The sequence below is a fragment of the Pneumocystis jirovecii genome, assembly GCF_001477535.1.
Source record: "Pneumocystis jirovecii RU7 chromosome Unknown supercont1.2, whole genome shotgun sequence".
Taxonomy (NCBI): Eukaryota; Fungi; Ascomycota; class Pneumocystomycetes; order Pneumocystales; family Pneumocystaceae; genus Pneumocystis; species Pneumocystis jirovecii.
The window spans coordinates 243,773-263,554 of record NW_017264776.1 but is presented as its reverse complement, the minus strand read 5'-3'; the positions used below and the strand labels follow the sequence as shown (position 1 = coordinate 263,554).

At 31.4% G+C, this 19,782-nt stretch overlaps 9 protein-coding genes across 9 annotated transcripts; 2 read left to right on the top strand and 7 right to left on the bottom strand.

Moving 5' to 3' along the window:
• Positions 1-171: 171 nt before the first annotated feature.
• T551_00449 (phosphoribosylformylglycinamidine synthase) lies at positions 172-4,275 on the bottom strand (the record flags this gene model as incomplete). The annotated part of the gene is made up of 1 exon (XM_018372715.1): positions 172-4,275. The coding sequence occupies one exon, from the start codon at positions 4,273-4,275 to the stop codon at positions 172-174; it is 4,104 nt and encodes a 1,367-aa protein (XP_018231051.1).
• Positions 4,276-4,560: 285 nt separating this feature from the next.
• Positions 4,561-6,393, bottom strand: T551_00448 (transcription factor TFIIIC subunit TFC1; the record flags this gene model as incomplete). The annotated part of the gene is made up of 9 exons (XM_018372714.1): positions 4,561-4,619; positions 4,664-4,931; positions 4,973-5,105; positions 5,151-5,603; positions 5,650-5,758; positions 5,805-5,882; positions 5,926-6,142; positions 6,185-6,318; positions 6,366-6,393. The coding sequence occupies 9 exons, from the start codon at positions 6,391-6,393 to the stop codon at positions 4,561-4,563; spliced, it is 1,479 nt and encodes a 492-aa protein (XP_018231050.1).
• Positions 6,394-6,644: 251 nt separating this feature from the next.
• Positions 6,645-9,015, top strand: T551_00447 (uncharacterized protein; the record flags this gene model as incomplete). Its single annotated transcript, XM_018372713.1, has 11 exons — positions 6,645-6,668; positions 6,720-6,932; positions 6,980-7,435; positions 7,479-7,682; positions 7,729-7,919; positions 7,965-8,127; positions 8,170-8,340; positions 8,388-8,515; positions 8,561-8,778; positions 8,822-8,925; positions 8,971-9,015. The coding sequence occupies 11 exons, from the start codon at positions 6,645-6,647 to the stop codon at positions 9,013-9,015; spliced, it is 1,917 nt and encodes a 638-aa protein (XP_018231049.1).
• Positions 9,016-9,188: 173 nt separating this feature from the next.
• Positions 9,189-10,992, bottom strand: T551_00446 (histone deacetylase clr6; the record flags this gene model as incomplete). The annotated part of the gene is made up of 14 exons (XM_018372712.1): positions 9,189-9,291; positions 9,342-9,401; positions 9,446-9,494; positions 9,538-9,620; positions 9,666-9,723; positions 9,768-9,839; positions 9,882-9,918; positions 9,964-10,198; positions 10,241-10,333; positions 10,373-10,462; positions 10,508-10,666; positions 10,713-10,747; positions 10,802-10,852; positions 10,894-10,992. 14 exons carry the CDS (start codon positions 10,990-10,992, stop codon positions 9,189-9,191), a joined length of 1,224 nt encoding a protein of 407 aa, XP_018231048.1.
• Positions 10,993-11,180: 188 nt separating this feature from the next.
• T551_00445 (ATP-dependent RNA helicase fal1) lies at positions 11,181-12,917 on the bottom strand (the record flags this gene model as incomplete). Its single annotated transcript, XM_018372711.1, has 10 exons — positions 11,181-11,308; positions 11,355-11,376; positions 11,420-11,517; positions 11,562-11,670; positions 11,716-11,765; positions 11,810-11,866; positions 11,907-12,027; positions 12,123-12,331; positions 12,387-12,631; positions 12,731-12,917. 10 exons carry the CDS (start codon positions 12,915-12,917, stop codon positions 11,210-11,212), a joined length of 1,197 nt encoding a protein of 398 aa, XP_018231047.1. The 3' UTR covers positions 11,181-11,209.
• Positions 12,918-13,178: 261 nt separating this feature from the next.
• T551_00444 (uncharacterized protein) lies at positions 13,179-13,676 on the bottom strand (the record flags this gene model as incomplete). Its single annotated transcript, XM_018372710.1, has 1 exon — positions 13,179-13,676. One exon carries the CDS (start codon positions 13,674-13,676, stop codon positions 13,179-13,181), a length of 498 nt encoding a protein of 165 aa, XP_018231046.1.
• A 142-nt stretch (positions 13,677-13,818) lies between these two features.
• Positions 13,819-14,715, bottom strand: T551_00443 (uncharacterized protein; the record flags this gene model as incomplete). The annotated part of the gene is made up of 1 exon (XM_018372709.1): positions 13,819-14,715. One exon carries the CDS (start codon positions 14,713-14,715, stop codon positions 13,819-13,821), a length of 897 nt encoding a protein of 298 aa, XP_018231045.1.
• A 181-nt stretch (positions 14,716-14,896) lies between these two features.
• On the bottom strand, positions 14,897-17,577 carry T551_00442 (cysteine-tRNA ligase; the record flags this gene model as incomplete). Its single annotated transcript, XM_018372708.1, has 11 exons — positions 14,897-15,400; positions 15,446-15,698; positions 15,742-15,851; positions 15,895-16,128; positions 16,171-16,299; positions 16,342-16,442; positions 16,485-16,785; positions 16,827-17,156; positions 17,202-17,298; positions 17,347-17,435; positions 17,479-17,577. The coding sequence occupies 11 exons, from the start codon at positions 17,575-17,577 to the stop codon at positions 14,897-14,899; spliced, it is 2,247 nt and encodes a 748-aa protein (XP_018231044.1).
• Positions 17,578-17,889: 312 nt separating this feature from the next.
• Positions 17,890-19,238, top strand: T551_00441 (uncharacterized protein; the record flags this gene model as incomplete). The annotated part of the gene is made up of 3 exons (XM_018372707.1): positions 17,890-17,975; positions 18,031-18,281; positions 18,328-19,238. The coding sequence occupies 3 exons, from the start codon at positions 17,890-17,892 to the stop codon at positions 19,236-19,238; spliced, it is 1,248 nt and encodes a 415-aa protein (XP_018231043.1).
• Positions 19,239-19,782: the final 544 nt, after the last annotated feature.

The following is a 19,782-nucleotide window of genomic DNA, read 5'->3' as shown; positions in this document are numbered from 1 at the left end:
TTAAAAAATAATATGTAGATAATTAATATTTTTTGATGTACATTATTACATAGTCTTATTCAATGTATATACTATTATTAATAACCTTGAATTTTTTCCGATTAATTTTTTTAATGTCAGTTTATTTTTAATATTGAAAATTTAAAGTATTTTTTACATATTCGATTATGTTCAACCAACCCAACGACGTACAGATCTAAACATTTGGACCCATGGACCCCATTTTCCCCATTCAATAGCTTGATCCGCTGGGTAATAACTATTTGAATTTCTTTTAATAACTCTTTCAGGATGCGGCATAAGTGCAAGAATTCTGCCATCAATAGATTTTATACCAGCAATACTATACTGACTTCCATTTGGATTGTATGGATATCTATCTGTTACTTTCCCGTAATTATCTACATATTCAAGTGCTGTTAATTTTTTATCAAAAAATATTCTACAATCTTCATAATTATTAAAATATGCACGTCCTTCTCCATGTGCAACAGGAATTGGAATAATTGAGCCTTCCATACCAGAGAAAAATACTGAAGTAGAAGTTATATCTGTATTATCACTTTTTGTAATTTTTACTGATATAAACCTTGATTCATATTGTTCTGATTTATTGTATATAAAATCAGGCCAGCATTTTGCACCTGGTATAAGTTCTTTAAGCTTAGTCAAAAATTGACATCCATTGCATATTCCTAAAGCAAATGTATCTTTACGTAGTGAAAAAAATTCATAGAATGATTGTCGAACATCTGGATGAAAAAGAACTGATTTTGCCCATCCAGCACCACCTCCTAAAACATCTCCATATGAGAATCCACCACATGCAGAGAATCCTACAAATTTATTTAAATCAACTTCTTTATTTATTAAGTCACTCATGTGAACATCTACAGCAGTAAATCCAGAACATTCAAATGCATATGCCATTTCATAATATCCATTAATTCCTTGCTCGCGAAGGATAGCAACTTTAGGTCGATGTGATAATAAACTAGGTGGAATACATATATCTTTCATTGAATATGTTAATAAGAAAGTTAACCCTGGATCAAAATCATCAATAATGTTTTCGAATTCTTCTTTAGCACATTCAGAATTATCCCTTAAAGATTGTATATTATATGAGGTACTAGACCACATTTGCTGTAACTCTCCTCTTGATGACTGATAAATTTCATATCCAAAATGCTCAATTGATATTACTTGCAAGTTCTCATTTTGTATATAGCCGATAGTATAAATATTATTAATATTAAATTTTTTGGATAAAAAATATTTTTTAAATCTTTCCAAATCAGTTTTTCTAATTTGAAATAAGCCACCAAGTTCTTCATTGAAGAGTATATTAATATAATCTTGTTCTGATGCGTTTTTGTGACATAAATCATCTAAAATTAATTTTAATCCAACTCTTCCTGCAAATGACATTTCTACTGCAGCAGAAAAAATCCCACCATCTGATTTATCATGATATGCAAGTACAATATCATCATTATGTAAATCTTTAACTATTTCTAAGTATAATTTAAAACATTTCACGTCTACAATATCTGGAGCCTCATTTCCAATTTGAGAAAATACTTGAGCTACAGCTGATCCTCCCATTCTCTTTCTTCCTTCTGCTAAGTCTACAAATATTAATATGGTTTCCCCTACTCCTTTTTCTGTTTTTCTTTTTAACTGAGGTGTCCATGTCTTTTTAACATCTTCAACTAAAGAAAAAGCAGAAATAATAACAGAAAGTGGTGCGGTCACTTCTCTATCCACTCCTTCATTTCTCCATTTCATTTTCATTGATAAAGAATCTTTTCCAACAGGAATACTTATTCCAAGTTGAGGACATAAATCATTCCCAATTGCTTCAACTGCTTCATATAAAGCAGCACCTTGACCTTTATGAGTATATGATGCCATCCAATTAGCACTCAAGCATATTTTCTCTATTCCTATTATATCAGATGCACATATATTTGTTAAAGATTCGGCAACAGCCATTCTAGCAGAAGCAGAAGGAGATATTATAGATATAGCGGGCTTTTCTCCAATTGAAAATGCTTCTCCATAATCATTTGTATCGCTAATTGAAGATAAAACAACTGCAACATCTGATACAGGGGTTTGCCACGGACCAACCATTTGATCACGAGAAACGAGCCCTGTAACTGTCCTGTCACCAATGGTAATTAAAAATGATTTAGATCCTACAGAAGGGAGCATAAGAACACGCTTAATGGCTTCTTTTAATATTGAAAAAATTTTATTTGTTTTATTTTCAGGTAGTAAAGTAAATTTTGACAATAGAAATTTTTCTGATGAATCCATTTTAGATAATTTTGGTAATTCTTCAAATAATACTGACATTGGCAAGTCAATAGTTGAATTAAATAGTCTATCTGTTAATACAAGATGCCTTTTTTCAGTAGTTTGTCCTACAATAGCAATTGGACAACGTTCTCTTTCTGCAATAGATTTTAAAATATTTATATTTTCAGGCAACACGGAAAGAACATATCTTTCTTGTGCTTCACAGCACCATAACTCCATTGGAGACATTCCAGGATCATCAGTAGGTATTTCACGCAACTCAATTTCTGCACCTAGATGAGAATTGTAAAGTAACTCTGGAAATGCATTAGACAGTCCACCTGCACCTACGTCATGAATAGTTTGTATAGGATTTTTTAAATTTAAAGAAGTACATGTATCAATTACCATTTGAGCTCTTCTTTGCATTTCTGGATTTCCTCTTTGTACTGAAGAGAAATCTAATTCTTCAGAACAGTCACCAGAATTTAAACTTGAGGCAGTTCCTCCACCAAGGCCTATAAGCATTGAAGGTCCTCCTAATATTACTAACATTGCTCCTGGAGTTACTTTACTTTTTATAGCATGTATATTTTTAACTGATCCTATTCCTCCAGAAATCATAATAGGTTTATGATATCCCCAAAATTCATTTTTTCCGTCAAAATTACATACTTTAGTAGTAAGAGTTCGAAAATATCCTAAAATAGATGGACGACCAAATTCATTATTAAAGGATGCACTTCCTATTGGAGCATTAAGAATAATTTCTAATGAAGATGCAATATGATTTGGTTTTCCAATATCAAGCTCCCATGGTTGATGAAAATTTGGTATCAATAAGTCAGAAACACTGAATCCTGTTAATCCTGCTTTAGGTTTAGAACCTTGTCCGACAGATCCTTCATCTCTTATTTCCCCGCCTGAACCAGTAGATGCACCAGGAAAGGGAGATACTGCTGTAGGATGATTATGTGTCTCTACTTTTACTAAAAAATGTACTAATTCGTTGTTTCGTTTCCAAATTTTTGTTTCAAAATCTGGATAAAAATTAGAAATCTCACGTCCTACCAATACAGCAGCATTATCTGAATATGCTGAAATTGTATAATGAGGGTTTTTCATATGAGTATTTCGAATCATAGAAAATAAAGAATACGGTTTTTGAATATTATTAATATTCCAGGTAGCATTAAAAACTTTATGACGACAATGTTCTGAATTAATTTGTCCAAACATAAATAATTCAATATCATATGGATTCCTTGATTCTAAAAGTTTGTTTTTTCCTGAAAAAACATCTATTAGGTATAAAAGTTCATCTTGTGTAAGAGCTAAATTATATTTTTTATTAAGATTCTCAAAATTGATTAATGCTTCTTCTTTTAAAACTTTAGGATATCCAATAGGGATTTCTAAAAATGAAAGATGTTCATGTTTTTTAAAGAAAATTTCTTCTGTAGGAAACACATAATCAATTCTTTGTGTCATCCGATCATATAAATGTGAAGAAAATTCAGATAATCTAGATACTAATGATTTCTTATCATCTGTTAAAATATAAAAAAGAATTCCTCGTTCAATCCTTTTAATATATTTCCCAAATCCACAAACATATGCAATACTCGTAGCCTTAGAAGACCATGGTGATATAGTACCTGTTCGTGGAAGTACAATAAATGTATTGTTTGGAAACTTAGATTCTGAAATAGAAGATATAAGTGTCTTTATATTTGGATCATCTTTGTTTGTTTCAATTCCGTATTTCAGAAGTTCGTTAATAGAAAAAGAAATAGAATCAGGAAATGGTTCATCTGTATTTAACCATATAAAGTGTATATAAATACTATAAATGTCTGTGCAAAAACTTGTATTTAAATGATTTTTAGAAAGAGAAGTATTAATTTTGTTTTTTAAAGAGTTTAATCGAAAATTAGATAATGCATTTAATCCAAGTGATATTAGCATTAAAATTTTATATTTTAAAGAATTTTTAGGATTTAATTTTATAATAATTAAAAACTTAAAATAACACAATGAAATAAGTAATGAAGAAAAAATCTTCAAAACGGTGTTTTATATAAATTTTACTTATATTTATAATATAAAATAAATAGATAGAAGATATATTTTATATAAATCAAAATATTTTTGCTAAGTATTAAAGTAAATATGAATACAGAATAATGCATGTTTAACTAAAATTTATTTGAGCTATTTATTTATTTGAGCTATTTATTTATTTTTAAATAATTAGTCATCACCAAATATATCATCAAACGTATCATCTTCATTATCATAAAAGTCATCATCTATATTTTGTGAATATAAATAACAGATGTCAAAATAAATCAACCTTGAAAGTTCCCTATTTTCTGAAGAAAGTTTTTCATAAGAGCATTGACTCTTGCATTAGGTTCTTTGTGAATTGTTGAATTATCGAATTTTGTTTTGTTAACTTCATCTTCAGTAGATGAAGATGAAGATACATCATTTGATCGTTCTAATATCTTTACAAATTCAATGTCGGATGGTATTCTTCCTTCAGATAGTGCTTTGAATTTCTGTTTCATAATAAGTTTAAACTTATCAAATAAAGTAGACTTAAACCAGCCATTTTTAAACTTAATGAGTTAAAATGATGAATATATATATATATACGTACATTGGCTTTGGTTCTTAGTGGAATTTTATTTAATAATTGTACAAGTAAGCAATCTGTTATATCTGAAATTTGGAAAATTCTGGTTTGTTGGTATAACGTTTGTCCTGTAAATATTGGAGAATTACGCTCTTCCCTAATAAAATTAGTATATATATTTATGTATTTATAAATATCTGACTTTTCTTGAGGAGAAATATTTATATTATCTAAGTTTTCTGATGGCCTATATGTAAATGAAACTGTTTGAAAAAATCGATATTTTTGATCAGTACGAGGGTCTATTCCATATTTCACGTATGTATCTCTCCAAGGACCTGATCTCCAATGGTAGGCAACGTATGCTAATGCGTATTTTAAATATACACATATTTCAGGGTCTTTCTCATTAATTTTGTATAAAATTGCCCTACGTGTCCAAATTGGACGTTCTTCGAATAATGTTTTTAATAGATCTAAAATATTTTGTATATTTTGCTCAGATACATTAGAAAGTTTAATATGAGGCTCTTTAGGAATTGTTTCTGTTTCCCATGAGACTGAAATAGACCATATTTTAGGTGCTTTTGATTTATTAATAAGTCTAAGTTTACTATCTCGTTGCACTTTAATTAAACTTGGGTTTTGTCGGTACCTAGAAAAGTTAATATAAAAATACCTATAGTATTTAATATTAGAACCAGTAATTATGTGGAATCTTCGTTCTTGAAAACACTGAAGGAACAGGAAGATCAAGATTATTTAGATCGTCTTTTTCTTTTGATATTGAAAAAAGATCAAGAGAGTCAACTGTACAAAGATTAGTCTTAAAATGAAAATTTTATATAAAAAATACATTCAAGAGGCACAACACTTGCGTTCCACATTTTAACAAACGGAGATGCATATGTATTATACTGAAGATCAAACATATCTGCAAAACTAAGACCCCATATTATCAATTTATTGATTCATACCACGAAATCTGTACGTCTTCTTAATAATTCCCAGAACTTTATACTCTTTAATTTTAAATGAACACAATGTATCTTCCTCTTTTTTTTTTTCCTCTTCTTTTTTTACTTGTAACAATAAATTATGTACTTTCACTGGACGTGCTTGAATAGGATGCTCAAATGGATTCTTTGGACACCATCTTAACTCAAGATACTTTTTTTCTTCACAATCTTCTTCCTGTCCTTTATTACACCTTTTTTTATCTTTTTTTCAAAAAACCTGTGAACATGCACTACGTAAAGCTTTAATGCCTCCTAAAGTTTCTAAACACTGTTCATAATTAACTATTTTTCCTGGATATTCAATAGACACAAATTCTTTACAAATATCATTTGATCTATCAATCATTTGATCTTTAAATAAGAATTACATTTTTTTTAATTTGATGAGGTTGGTATACTGAGATTTTTGTTTCCACGACAACCCATTTCTAAGAAGCCATCTCAATCGACGTAATGCACATTAAACGTACAAGAAATATAGGACTTATAAAAGACGAAAGAAAAGGATAAGAGGGAGACAAATAGGATATATTTTAGTTTACTATAGTCAGGTTTTTTTTTTTATTAAATATTCCTTTTTGAACCGAGAAAAATAGGCGAAAATAACGTTTTTAAGGGTTCCTTAAAAATTGTTTGTTATATGACTATAGTTTAAACTGTCTACTCTTATAAAAAGTATGAAAGGATTCAAAAGCAGAGTAGTAAGTTTTAGAATAGTAGAAATTTTATCTTTTTTTCTAAAGTTTTTACAGCTTTCAAGAGCAAAGTCGTCTAATGATTCTAATAAAAGCTCTCAAAATGCAAAAAGAAAGGATCTAAAGGAGGCACTTGGGTTTTCAGATAAAAAATCGGACAAAGGGCTTAAATTAAAGGATTCTTTTCGTCATCTAGCTCAAACTGCATTTTCTATACCTGCTACTCAGACATCGACTACAAGTATTCCATTGTATATAACTTCTAGTCCTGTAATTTATATGATTTTTTATTTTGTAAACGATTTCTAATACTTAAGAAGCATGTAATGTCATCAGCAGCATCAGAGAGTATTTCTGGAGATCTTAGTTTACTTAAACATGGGACAAAAGCAGGTGCTTTCGAAAGGCTACAAACGACGCCTAAAGATAGTACGGCTTTGGAAACAATAAAAACACCAAAGAGGAACACTTCCTCAAGGTTTAGAATATCTACTGAACGCGAGCTTCAAAAATTACCTTCTTTTCATGGTTTATCATTTAATATAAATAAAACATTTGAACTAACATGCCTTACAGAAGTTCCTTCAAACAACAGAGAAGATCTTTTTATGAAGAAGCTTAATCAGTGTAATGTTATTTTCGATTTTACTAATGCTTCAATGGATATACGGAGTAAAGAAATCAAAAGAGAAGCGTTACATGAGTTATTAGAATATGTAACAAATAATAGAAATGTTATTACTGAACCTATTTATTCTAAAGTTATCGATATGGTACATTTTTTTTTCATTTTGAAAAGAGGCTTATAAAAAATAGTTTTCAACAAATCTGTTTCGACCTATTCCACCTCCCGTAAATACATATGGAGAATGTTATGATCCGGAAGAGGATGATCCAGTTTTAGAAGTGGCGTGGCCTCATCTTCAGATGGTTTATGAGTTTTTTCTTCGGTTTATAGAATCACCTGATTTCAATACTAATCTTGCAAAATCATATATCGATCATCATTTTATACTTCAAGTATGTCTGGATTGACTTTTTTTAATTTCTCTCTAATATAGATGAGCTGCTCGAACTTTTTGATAGTGAAGATCCTCGAGAAAGAGATCTTCTTAAGACTACTCTTCATAGAATTTATGGAAAATTTCTTACTTTGCGATCTTTTATTAGAAAATCTATTAACAATGTCTTTTTTCAATTTATTTATGAAAGCGAACGATTTAATGGAATTGCGGAGTTATTGGAAATATTAGGAAGGTATATATATATTTCTTATTTTAGATAACTGGATTAATTTTAAAGTATTATTAATGGATTTGCTCTTCCGTTGAAAGATGAACATAAATCGTTTTTGATGCGTGTATTGTTGCCGTTACATAAAGTCAAATCTATCTCTATGTACCATCCTCAGTTATCATATTGTATTGTGCAATTTTTAGAAAAGGATCCCAGTTTAACTGAAGAAGTATAAAATAAAAATGTATTTTGTAAATTCTTAATATTTAAGGTTATTCTTGGTCTTCTTCGATTTTGGCCGAAAGTAAATAGTACAAAAGAAGTATTATTCTTAAATGAAGTAGAGGAAATATTTGAAGTAATGGAACCATCAGAATTTGTTAAAGTACAAGTCCCTTTATTCCAACAATTATCAAAAGCAATTTCTAGTCAACATTTTCAGGTAACTTTTTCTTTTTTTTTTCTGAATTAATTTTTATTTTTTTATAGGTAGCAGAACGGGTTCTGTATTACTGGAATAATGACTATTTTTGTAATTTCGTTAATGATAATATTGATGTTATTCTTCCTATTATCTTTCCTGCATTATATGAGAACTCTAAGATGCATTGGAACAGGTAAATTTAGTTATTTTTTTTTGTTTTTTAACTTTATAATTTTAGAACTATCCATGGAATGATATATAATACTATGAAAATGTTTATGGAGATTAATCCTGCATTATTTGACGAATGTTATAATGATTATACTTTTTCTCAAGAAGAAGCTGAAATAAAAGATAAAGAACGAAGAGACATGTGGTTAGCTTTAGAAATTATGAGTAATTCGGGAGGGAAAGATTCATATGATAATATAGAGATTCTTTCAAAAAACTTTAGAGGTTAGTTTTACTTTTTTATTTGAAATATATATAAACAATGTAGAAACTCGTAGACCACTTGAACAATCAATAGAGAATTTACGCTTAGATGATCATAAATATACGCAGGACACATCTATTGTAAAATCAACAAAAATTGATAGTGAGGTTTACTATTTAGGTTTTGAGTTTGATAAAACTAAATGTATATAGACAGATAATAACCAAATTAACGCAAATATAAAACATTTTCTTTAACTCTTAATACTATAGATGGAATATCTTGTTTGTTAAGATTAGTTTTATTAATTTATTGTACCAAGATTCTAATGTTTAAACAACTAAATTACATATCTTTATAATTTTGTATATTATAACTTTATTGAAAGTGATAAATAAAATTTAGTTCACTACATAATTATTAGAATTTTTTAAATATTAATTTCGTCTTCAAATAAAAAATCCGGTGGTATATGCTGTATTTGTACTGAAGGAGCATGAGATATATTTCTAAGATTATCAATAACTTTCGAACTGTAGGATGTAAATAAGTATTTAAGTATATAAAATAATAATATATTTACGTTATGTTTTCCAGATAAGCTCTTGAGTTTTGATTTTCCATATTATTTGAAGGCACATTTCTAAAATAAATCAATTTTAAAAATGATATGTTATATTTATATACAATTTGAATTCAGGGCCATAATAATCTAAATAAGAATTAAATGGAATATCTTGAACACTTTTTAGACATGTTCTATAATATTTAAAACTCACTTTCATCCAATGTTTCATTGATAAGCACTGCTGTTTCATAAGTCCAAACACGAGCAACATTTCTAATAGTATATCCGCCCCCACTAGAGTTTTGTGTAAAAAAAATTTAAATAAGAAGACAAACGTACCCTACTGCAATAGTAGGAAGATTAAAACTTTTAACAAATTTAACACATTCTGCATGGCCTAAAATGGTATAAATTATAAGGTAAATAAAGTTAACTCAATACCTTTCATTGAAAGATTAAAACATCCAAGTCGATCACCTGCAAGAGAATCTGCACCACATTGCAATACAACAACTAAACATCATAAGTAATTTCCTAATTAAAAAATGAAATAACCATTTGGACGATACCATTCCATAATCTTCTGTATAATCTACAAACGCAATATTAAAAAATTAAATAATAAAAGGTATTTTACTGGTTTGAAAATACTTTCATAGGACGCATCATCAATGCCATCCTTAAGAGGGATATTAACTGAATAATTTTTACCCTTTCCTATCCCGATATCTTCAATGCTTCCTGTTCCAGGAAAATATTCCCCATATTTATGAAACGAACATGTCATTACTCGGTCTGTCGTATAAAACGCTTCCTCTACGCCATCCCCATGATGGATATCGATATCAATATAAAGAACACGCTGGTTATACCTTAATTTGTGAATTTCAATCAACTATAAACAAGCTACTCACTTTAAAAGCTCTAAAATTGCAAGAACAATATCATTAATATAGCAAAATCCAGATGCCTCCCTCTTCTTTGCATGGTGAAGACCTCCTGACCAGCTTTCATAAGTAAATCATTATATAACATAAAATCCTCACTTAATTGCAATCTCTGAATCGCCTGTATTAATTTTTTGTGCTGCACAGATAGAACCACCCGCTGAAATCGAACAAAATTCAAACAAACCACTAGAAACATAAAAACATGTATAAATTTGCTTCCTTATTTATTACTCAAAAACCGGACAATCTTCTCCAACATTAACTATCAACTTAAGCACATATCTACTGATTTTAAAAAAATAAATACATCGAGACTGATGCAATGTAAACTTCTCCATTGTATCTGGAGTAACTCTCCACAAAAAATCTACATATTCATCTGTATGGCACCTGATCCACTTTTTAGATCCCTACAAAAACTTTTTGCCTTGTTTACCGAGTCATATCTTTCCGTGTAGCTCTCTTAGGGACCTATATCTCATGTTTTTGCTCAAAAAATTCCAAGAAATACTCAAAATCTTATACCCTCATATCTAACTTCTTATAAAGTCCGTAACTCAGCACCAATGAATGGGTCTATTTTTGTAAGACATTTTTTGTGTTATTTTTACTTTTACCATTCTCATTCTATGTGGTTTCATAGGATGATTTGCTCCATAATGGTAGTTTCCAATGTCTGGATCATAGAAATAGGTGACAGATTTGTGCGTAACCATTTTGACTTGTCGAAGAAATGAAGTATACGTAAGATAAAAGAAATAAGAGATAAAAGAAAGATAAAAAGTAATGTATAAATGATATTATAAACAAAAAATATAAGAATGTATTTTTGTGTTTTGTTTTTATGAGAGAGGGAAATTTTAAATTACTATAAAAATAAGTAAAGGAAAAAAGTAAAAGAAAAATACAGTCAGCAACGTTCATCTAGAAAGGTTAGTGTGTAAAGAATGTTTGAAGAGGTATTACAGGCATCTCGTCGATTTGTGTCGAATAGTACTGTTCGATATCACGGAGAATGCGAACGTCGTCGGCCTGGAAAAAACAGATTAATGAGTAAAAAGAAGGAAGAGAGGTATACGGTAACGAAGTTGATGGCAACACTGTGATGCAGTGAGAAAAGAGCTAAGAGAAGAATAAATTTACCCTTTCCTGCCGAAACGGCCACTTCGACCGATTCTATGAATATAATTTTCACGATTGGGTGGGAGATCATAATTAATGACAAGTGAAACCTGTTGGACCTATAATTTTGAGTATGATTTTCGAAAATTAGAGCGATACGTACATCGATACCACGAGCCCAAATATCGGTACAAAGTAAGACTCTAGAATTTCCTTGTCTAAATTCACTCATAATAGCATCCCTCTCTTTTTGAGGCATATCTCCATGCATGCTAAGACTCTGGTAAAAAAGCATTAGAGAAAAAAACAGTAAAAACCTGGATACTGTAAAATTCGCTTCCCGCATCTTTTCTGCAAGCCAATCCACCTTTAAAATCAGTATAGTATAATAAAATACCTAAAGCCAAATACCTTTCTTCTTGTGTTACAAAATATAACGGCTTGAGTGATTGTTAATGTGTCGTAGAGCTATATTGATAAGCAAGTAGTAAAATGAGATAAATATTACATCACACAGTGTATCGAATTTCCATTCTTCCTTTTCTACAGCAATAAAATACTGCTTAAGACCATCCAGTGTTAATTCATCTCGCTTAACGAGAATCCTAACAGGATCCGTCATAAATTTACTAAAAGAATTAAAAAATATAATTCAGTGTTTTCAAAATATACGTTGTTAATTCTAACACGTATAAGAATAAAATTATTTACTAAAAGAAAACACAAACCAAGAACATCATATGGAAGTGTTGCGCTAACTACGACTACCTGTGTTCCCGGAGGAAGATAACGATATACATCATAAATCTGTTCTCGAAATCCTCGATTTAAAAGCTCATCCGCCTCATCAAGAACAAGCATCTTTATGTTACGTGTTCTCAGATTCTTTCTCCGTATCATGTCTGCTACTCTTCCTGGTGTCCCAGAAATGACCTAGACATGTTAAAAATATACACCGTATATACCAAATACGTTTTTTGACTCATACATGTTGTCCATAGTCTAGCCTTCTAATATCTTCACCAATATTCGTCCCTCCAATACATGCATGGCTTTGTACATTTAAATATTGTCCTAATGCAAGAAGAACATTTTGAATTTGAACTGCAAGCTCACGGGTTGGTGAAAGAACCAATGCTTGAGTTTCCCTGACTGCTGTATCAATAACCTGAAGGATAGATATAGAAAATGTCGCTGTTTTGCCCGTTCCCGATTGTGCTTGAGCGATTACGTCTACATTGCTGATCAGCACTAAAATACTCTAGAAAAAGCCGATTTTTGAGCCTCCTTCGCTCCAGAAGGATACATTACAATCAACAGAGAATTACACACCTCTTCCTTTCACAATCTGCACAATTGCTCGGCTCTGAACTGCACTCGGCGATTCATAACCATAACTATAGATCCCGCGTAAAAGATCTTCTTTTAAATTCATTTCTTCAAAATTTTTTGCAACTGTAACTTCTTTAGACGTCGTAAAGACCGTTTTTCCTGCATTTTTATCTTCTTTTGCCGCCATAAAGCCCAGCTTTGGTGTGTTAAAGGCAATAGACAAGTTTTTCGATTTTTTTGTACGTTTAACGTCAGAGTGATATTGGCAATAACGAAAAATATAGAAAATAGGAAAAAAAACATATGCGTTACACCCTTTCTATCCTAGTTCCTATGCTATCTACCATGTCATATTCTGCACATGAAACATGCAAATCATGTATTTATTTTTTCATAGTTCAAGACAAAGCCTTGCCAAGAAAAAAACACAAAATACCCCTGGAATATCCTAAAGACGATACTTCTTTCCCTGTGATGCCCATCTCGACTTGGCTGGCGACAGATTTTCCTTATTCATTTCCAAAGAAAATATATCTACCCCCGCCTCCCTAGGCATCTCCACATAGACTTCCTCATCACAATAAATATCAAATTCTTTAAACAGACATAGACTTGTCTTTGCTGGCGCACTTTGAGGCGCTGTTCCTGTATTTTTTTCTCCCCCCTCCTTCCCACTCATTTTCCCTTCTGCTTCCCGTGATGGTGTCACAAACCCCTCTGTTGCGTACATACATGAAAAAACTGATCCTCCTCCTCCTACTCCCTCTGATGCTACATATACACATCTTGGTCCTTCTTTTACTAACCCTCCCACTACTGTTTCTCCACTAAGCACCCACAGAGGTCTCCGTTCTCCGCCTCTCCGCTGCAATCCCTCCTTAGGCGACCTATTTTCCTTCATTCCTGACTCTCTTCCACCCGTTGATTTGCATATTCGTGTATCCATTTCTTTGTTTTTTCCTTCGTACACCTTTGCTGCGCGTTTGTTGATATTCAGTTCCTGGCACGTGAGGGTCACGTGCATTCTCGCGTTTCGCGCCTGCTTAAAATTATTTTGACGTTCCCTAGCAACCCGTCTGGACGGGTTGCTAAGTGTGAAGGAGACGTCGTGAAAACCACTGAAGAAGTGGATACCATTCACGAGGAGAATGAGGCATTGTATCAGCGTAATGATCGTCCCATATGATCTGTTCCACGTCGTAGAATATGCCCCTAAGTGTTTGTATTGCGTCAGGGGTGATAGAAGAGTCGTCATCGCCGCCACAAATAAGTATAGGTGTGGGTATACGGGGAGATGATTGTTGAGGTGGAAGGGTTGATAGAGGAGTAAAAAGGCCGCTAGAGGAGCTGTCTGAGTGTGAATGATGGAGATTTGGTGTAAAAGAAGGGGTATTTTGGCTGGAAGGGGGGATGTGTTCGATAATGCCGCCAATAGATAAGACGCCACCAAGACGGGAGGTGTAAGAGGGCTGAGTAGAGTTTGGATGTATAGAAGTAGGGGAAATGGAAGGAAGAGTGCCCTGTGCAAGAGCAAGAAGCAAAGCAAGGCGGCCGCCCTGGCCAAAGCCCATGAGAAAGATGGCTTGAGAACGGAAGCCACAGCCAGTAGGAAGGGGAGCAGTGAGTACCCTGCAGAGTACCTGGAGTGCCTGAATGGCATCGTGTAGATCGGCATCGTCTGAAACAAGGCCATCCTGGTCAAAGGCTAAGTCAGCACCCCAGTGCCAAGATCCAGAGCCATCGTCGGATAAGTCGGATACTAGGGGGACGGGTTTTAAGCCACGGAGACTAATACAGACGGTTTGTGGGAGGTTAAGGCAACGAGCTAGCTGTGCAAATGGGAGATGAGAATCACCAAGTCCATGGAGTAAAATAAGACAATTGGAGACCGAAGTATCATGTGCTACTATAGTCCCGACAAGAGGTGAAGGAAGATCCGAAAGAGTTGGAAGACGTGGTTGTGTTGACGGTGTATTATCGTTCATTTATGGTTTTGAGTATTGTAATTTATAAAAAGTATATATTGACGTTGGTTAAAATTACGGAATACAAAAAATCCTTTTGATAAATGATATAACTTTGTATGATTTAAAAAAAGGATTACCTTATTCGAGGTTAATGTTTGTGAGTGTATAAAAAAGGAAAAAAGATAAATATAAAATTAAATTAATTTTGTGTATTTTTTTTGCACCACTCCAAGTATTTTTCATGTAAAATGTGTTGTTTTTCCCAATCTTTAGCTATTCTTTTTCGTTTGCTTTTAGTTAATTCATTTCCTTGAGCATCATGTGTAGGTAAACCTTGATTATCCCATTTTGAATACTCGTTGTTTTGGAAAAGTTCTTTTGGTGATAATTTGCCTTTAAGGATTTTCTCTAACAGTTTTTCTTGTTCTAGGGATGCTTTTTTATTTAATAATTCTTGCTTTAGTTTTTTTTCTTGCTGAAGTTCTTCTTTACTAACAAATTTTATTAAAGCATCTCCTTGATCTCTGTCCTCTAACTGTATCCCTAAGTCTGTTAAGTCTGAGTCACGCAACTTATCACAGAGTTGAAGTATATCTTTGGATAATTCTATATTACTTTTGGATCTGGAAACGATTGAAATATTCCGTATTTTATCCCTGAAAGAAGAAAGAGTTTTAATATAAGGCATAACTATTTCTTTATGCTACAAAATTAGTTTTACCCGTTAAAAATATTAGGAGAATATTACATCATTTATAGTAGAGTCATTAAATTTATCGTAATCAATAACATTAAAATTATTATCTTTTAAACCAAAAATTCCAAGAATATTTGAAACCCATTTTGAAATATTAGTAATCATAAGGATATTGATATCCATTTGAGCTTGAGAAATATATTTATTTGTTTTAGTTATTAAATTTAAAACAACATCCAAAGCAACTGGTGTATTAAAATTATCACAAAGAGCGCTATGCAATGCATCCTGAGCGTTATATAAACTAAAAATTATAAACCCTTTTATTATAAAAGTATTTTAATTACTTCTCATAAAGTTCTTTTTCTAAATCTGAAAAGAAATATGTTATAATTTCATTTTGCTTTAAAAACATTTTTTTTTCCATTACTAATGCATTTATGTTTGCAAAAAAATTCTTTGATAGTGAATATTAAACATCAAGTTAAAAATATACTTACAGAAAGTAATGTTTCAATCCTTTTAATATCTGACATAAAGCTTTCCTTGAAATCCATTTGCAAATTCCATTGATGCATTAAAAAATATAGTCTCATTTGTTTTGATGTATATTTTTTTAAAGCATCTTGAATAGTAATAAAATTTTTCAAACTTTTTGACATTTTTTGCCCTTCAATATGTAAATGTCCTATATGAAAAAAATAATTAACCCATTGATCAGAATCAAAAAATCCCTAAAATATTAATAAATAATACATCTTTTTATAATGACTTACTTCTGATTGTGCAATTTCGTTGTCATGATGAGGAAAAGCTAAGTCGATACCTCCTGAATGTATATCTATTTCAGATCCAAGAATTTCAGCAGCCATTGCAGAACATTCTATATGCCATCCGGGACGTCCCTTGACTAATTTAATTTATATAATTAAGTTAAATATAGTCACCCTTCCCCATGGACTATCCCATGCTGGTTCTCCAGGCTTACTTGCTTTCCATAGTGCAAAGTCACTGGGCACTTTCTTTCCCTCTGATTGTGTAAGGCTTCCTAATTTTTATTAGAATCATATATAATATATATAATGTATACCCTCTCCTTCGATTATTAACTTTTTATTATTTTTATTCCATGGTTCAATTTTTGCATATGTGTGACAACTATTTGCTTCAAAAGCAGATGTATCAAATAAAATACTTCCTTTAAATTCATAGGCATAACCATTTTTCATAATTCCTTTAATAAATTCAATAATTTTAGGAATAAATTCTGTAACTCGGACAATAACTGATGGTTCTAATACATCCAAAGCTTTCATGTCTTCATTATATTTGCGTTCCCAGTAAGCAGGTATTTCACGAAATATTGTATTGTCGTTAATTGTGTGTTTCAACTTTAATCGTTATTCCGAAATAACAATATCTTTTCGTATACCTCTTTGTCAAGCTCTAAAACTAATATGTCTTTTACTTTCTCCAAAAAAATAGCAGGAGAAAGCGTTTTATAAGAAATCAATGCTTCGTAGGAATTGGTTAATATCGTAAAATTCATTTGAAGTTTTCCATCTGATTTAAAAGTTTCTAAGTCTTTTATTGAGTTTGACCATTCCTCAAATATTTCAAGTGAAGTCGGTGCACTGGGAAAGTTGGTTATAGCAAAATTTTTCCATGCTATTAGCACCTTATTGTAAACCTCCGGTGTTATTTCTGTAACCGTCTTTGCATACTTATTATAAAAATAGTTGTGTCTAGCTCTTATAATGATCTAAAACTATAAACATAGACTTTATAGGCTAAAAATACACAATACTTTGTCATCTATGTCTGTCACATTTTGAACAAAAATAACATCATATTTAAAATAATCTTGAAGAATCCTTCGAATAATATCCGTTGTTACATAGTTTCTCGATTATATTTAAGCCTTTTTTCTTTTTAAAAATCTCTAAAACTACCTGGCATGACCCATATGACTCCAATCATAAACAGTAGGTCCACAACAATACCATGTAATTTTACGCCCATTTAACGGCACAAACTCATTCTATTAACTAAGTAAAGACACATAAATACTGTTTTTTGGCCACCTTTTCCCTCGTTAAAGAATTCCAAACTACTAACTTTTTTAACGATTTTTTAGGCTTTGGAGGGCTCCAATGTCGCTGTTCTTTCGGAAAAAAAGACATCTTAAACGTACCAAACGTTGCAAATGCAAATCTTTGTTTTTTATGCCTTAAAACATGCTCTTTTAAATCGTATACTGAGCATATGTATTTTCCATATTTCATAGAAGTCGTGCATATCCAATATTCATCGACTCTGCGGGGTCCCGTTTTGCACCGCTAAAATTACAAAAAAAAAAGATTTGTCTTTAATCTTATTATAGATAAGAAAAAGTTGTAGAAAAGGCATAAAAATTAAGTCTAAACGGTGGAAACACATGTCTGTTTCATATTGTTCTTTTTCTCCCGCTTAAAAACGACATATCTCTTGAAAAAATGGCTTTTTTGAAGACACTTGCATGGATCGTTTTTCTTTGGTACTGCTTTGTTGTTTCACTCTGTATTCTTGGTTGGCTTACGATGTAAGAGGCCTATTTTTTATAATACCTTTTTTTTTGACTTTTGAAATATGTATAGTCGGTCAATTTATTCAAAAAGCTTGGTACATGCTGCAAATATGATATCTGAGCCTTTACCGGGTGTTTCTATCTTAAGACCGCTTAAGGGGCTTGATCCACGCATGTATGATTGTCTTGAATCTGCTTTTTTGCAGAAATATCCCAAGTTTGAGATTATTATGTCGATTGCGGATGAAACAGACCCAGCAGTGGATGTGGCTAAGGAGTTGATCACAAAATATCCATATGTAGATGCAAAGATTATTATTGGTAAAATATAGGGTGCTTTTATGATATTGGTCTTATAGATGAGTAGGGGATGAGCGGATTGGTCAAAATCCTAAGATAAATAATTTAGTTCGCTCAGAACGAGTGGCAAAATATGATATTTTGTGGATTCTGGATAGCAATATATGGATATTACAGGGATGCATTGAACGGAGTGTTAAATCATTAATGTTGCCTGGAGTACAGTTGGTTCATCATTTACCATTATGTATTGCATCCTCTCCTCAGTCATCAGTGGGTTCCCGTTTGGATGAAATGTTTTTGTCGACGTTCCATGCAAGAATGTATTCTGCAATTAATCGTGTTGCAATAACTCCGTGCGTTATTGGTAAAAGTAATTTGTTTCGGCGGGCTTCTTTATTCTCGCGAGCACCTAAAGGGTTAAAAGAGTTTTCTAATTATATTGCTGAAGATCATTTAATTGCAACGACTCTTTGGACAAGTGGGAAAAAAAGTCATTTTATGGCAACAGAGTATGTTTGGCAGCCAGTTGAAAGCATTAGCATTAGTGATTATATTGCAAGACGTGTAAGATGGATACGTCTCCGTAAATATTTTGTTACAATACCTACACTTCTTGAACCATTTACGGAAAGTATATTGTTTGGCTTTTTAGGGGCTTGGTCAATTTCTGTTTTGACTAATTCCGCTCATTTTTATGTAATATGGACTATTCATATGTTTATATGGATGGTTATGGATTATACGCAGTTTAATATTTTACGTTCTTTTTTGAATAACAAAATCGATAAAAATAGTTTTAGTTTGATGCCGTGTGATTATAGTTTTTTTCGTTGGTTTTGTATTTGGGTTTTACGGGAAATATTGGCTTTTCCTATCTGGGTTAAAGGTATGTCTGGTTCACGCATTTATTGGAGAAACCAAACATTTGCGCTTCGTTCTGATATGACTGCTCAAACAATAGATGAGAAAGGCTAATTTCAAAAAAATAAAGTTTTGTATTATTTTTTGTTGGATTACTCTGATTTTACTTGTTCTCTGTATCTTTTTTGGAATTAGAAGATGATTAGGTTTTTTTGTATTTATAATATTTTTAGTTTTCATCTAATTATTGTTTCACAAGTGATATATACCAAGTGTGGTTATTCTGTGGTTTAATACACTTTGGAATAATTAGAGTATTAAAATTCTATAAAAAAGTTTGTTTTCCTGTCGGTTTGATTTGTAATATGTATATAAGGTATTTAAGTTTATGAAATGAATATTTTACATTTAAAGACAAAATAATATAAATTTCATATATTTAGAAAATATTTTAAAATTTTGGTTCCATTTAGTTTTTATTTAGTTTTGTATATTATTAAAGTTATTTTAAATTTAATCTATAATCAGATAATTCATTCGTATTATTAGTAATTAATTATACAGATGTAACTATACATATGCTTTAGATCAAAAAAAGGTAGGTATAATGACTAATATACATATAAGTATGCTGCTTGAAATATTAAAGACTTTATAT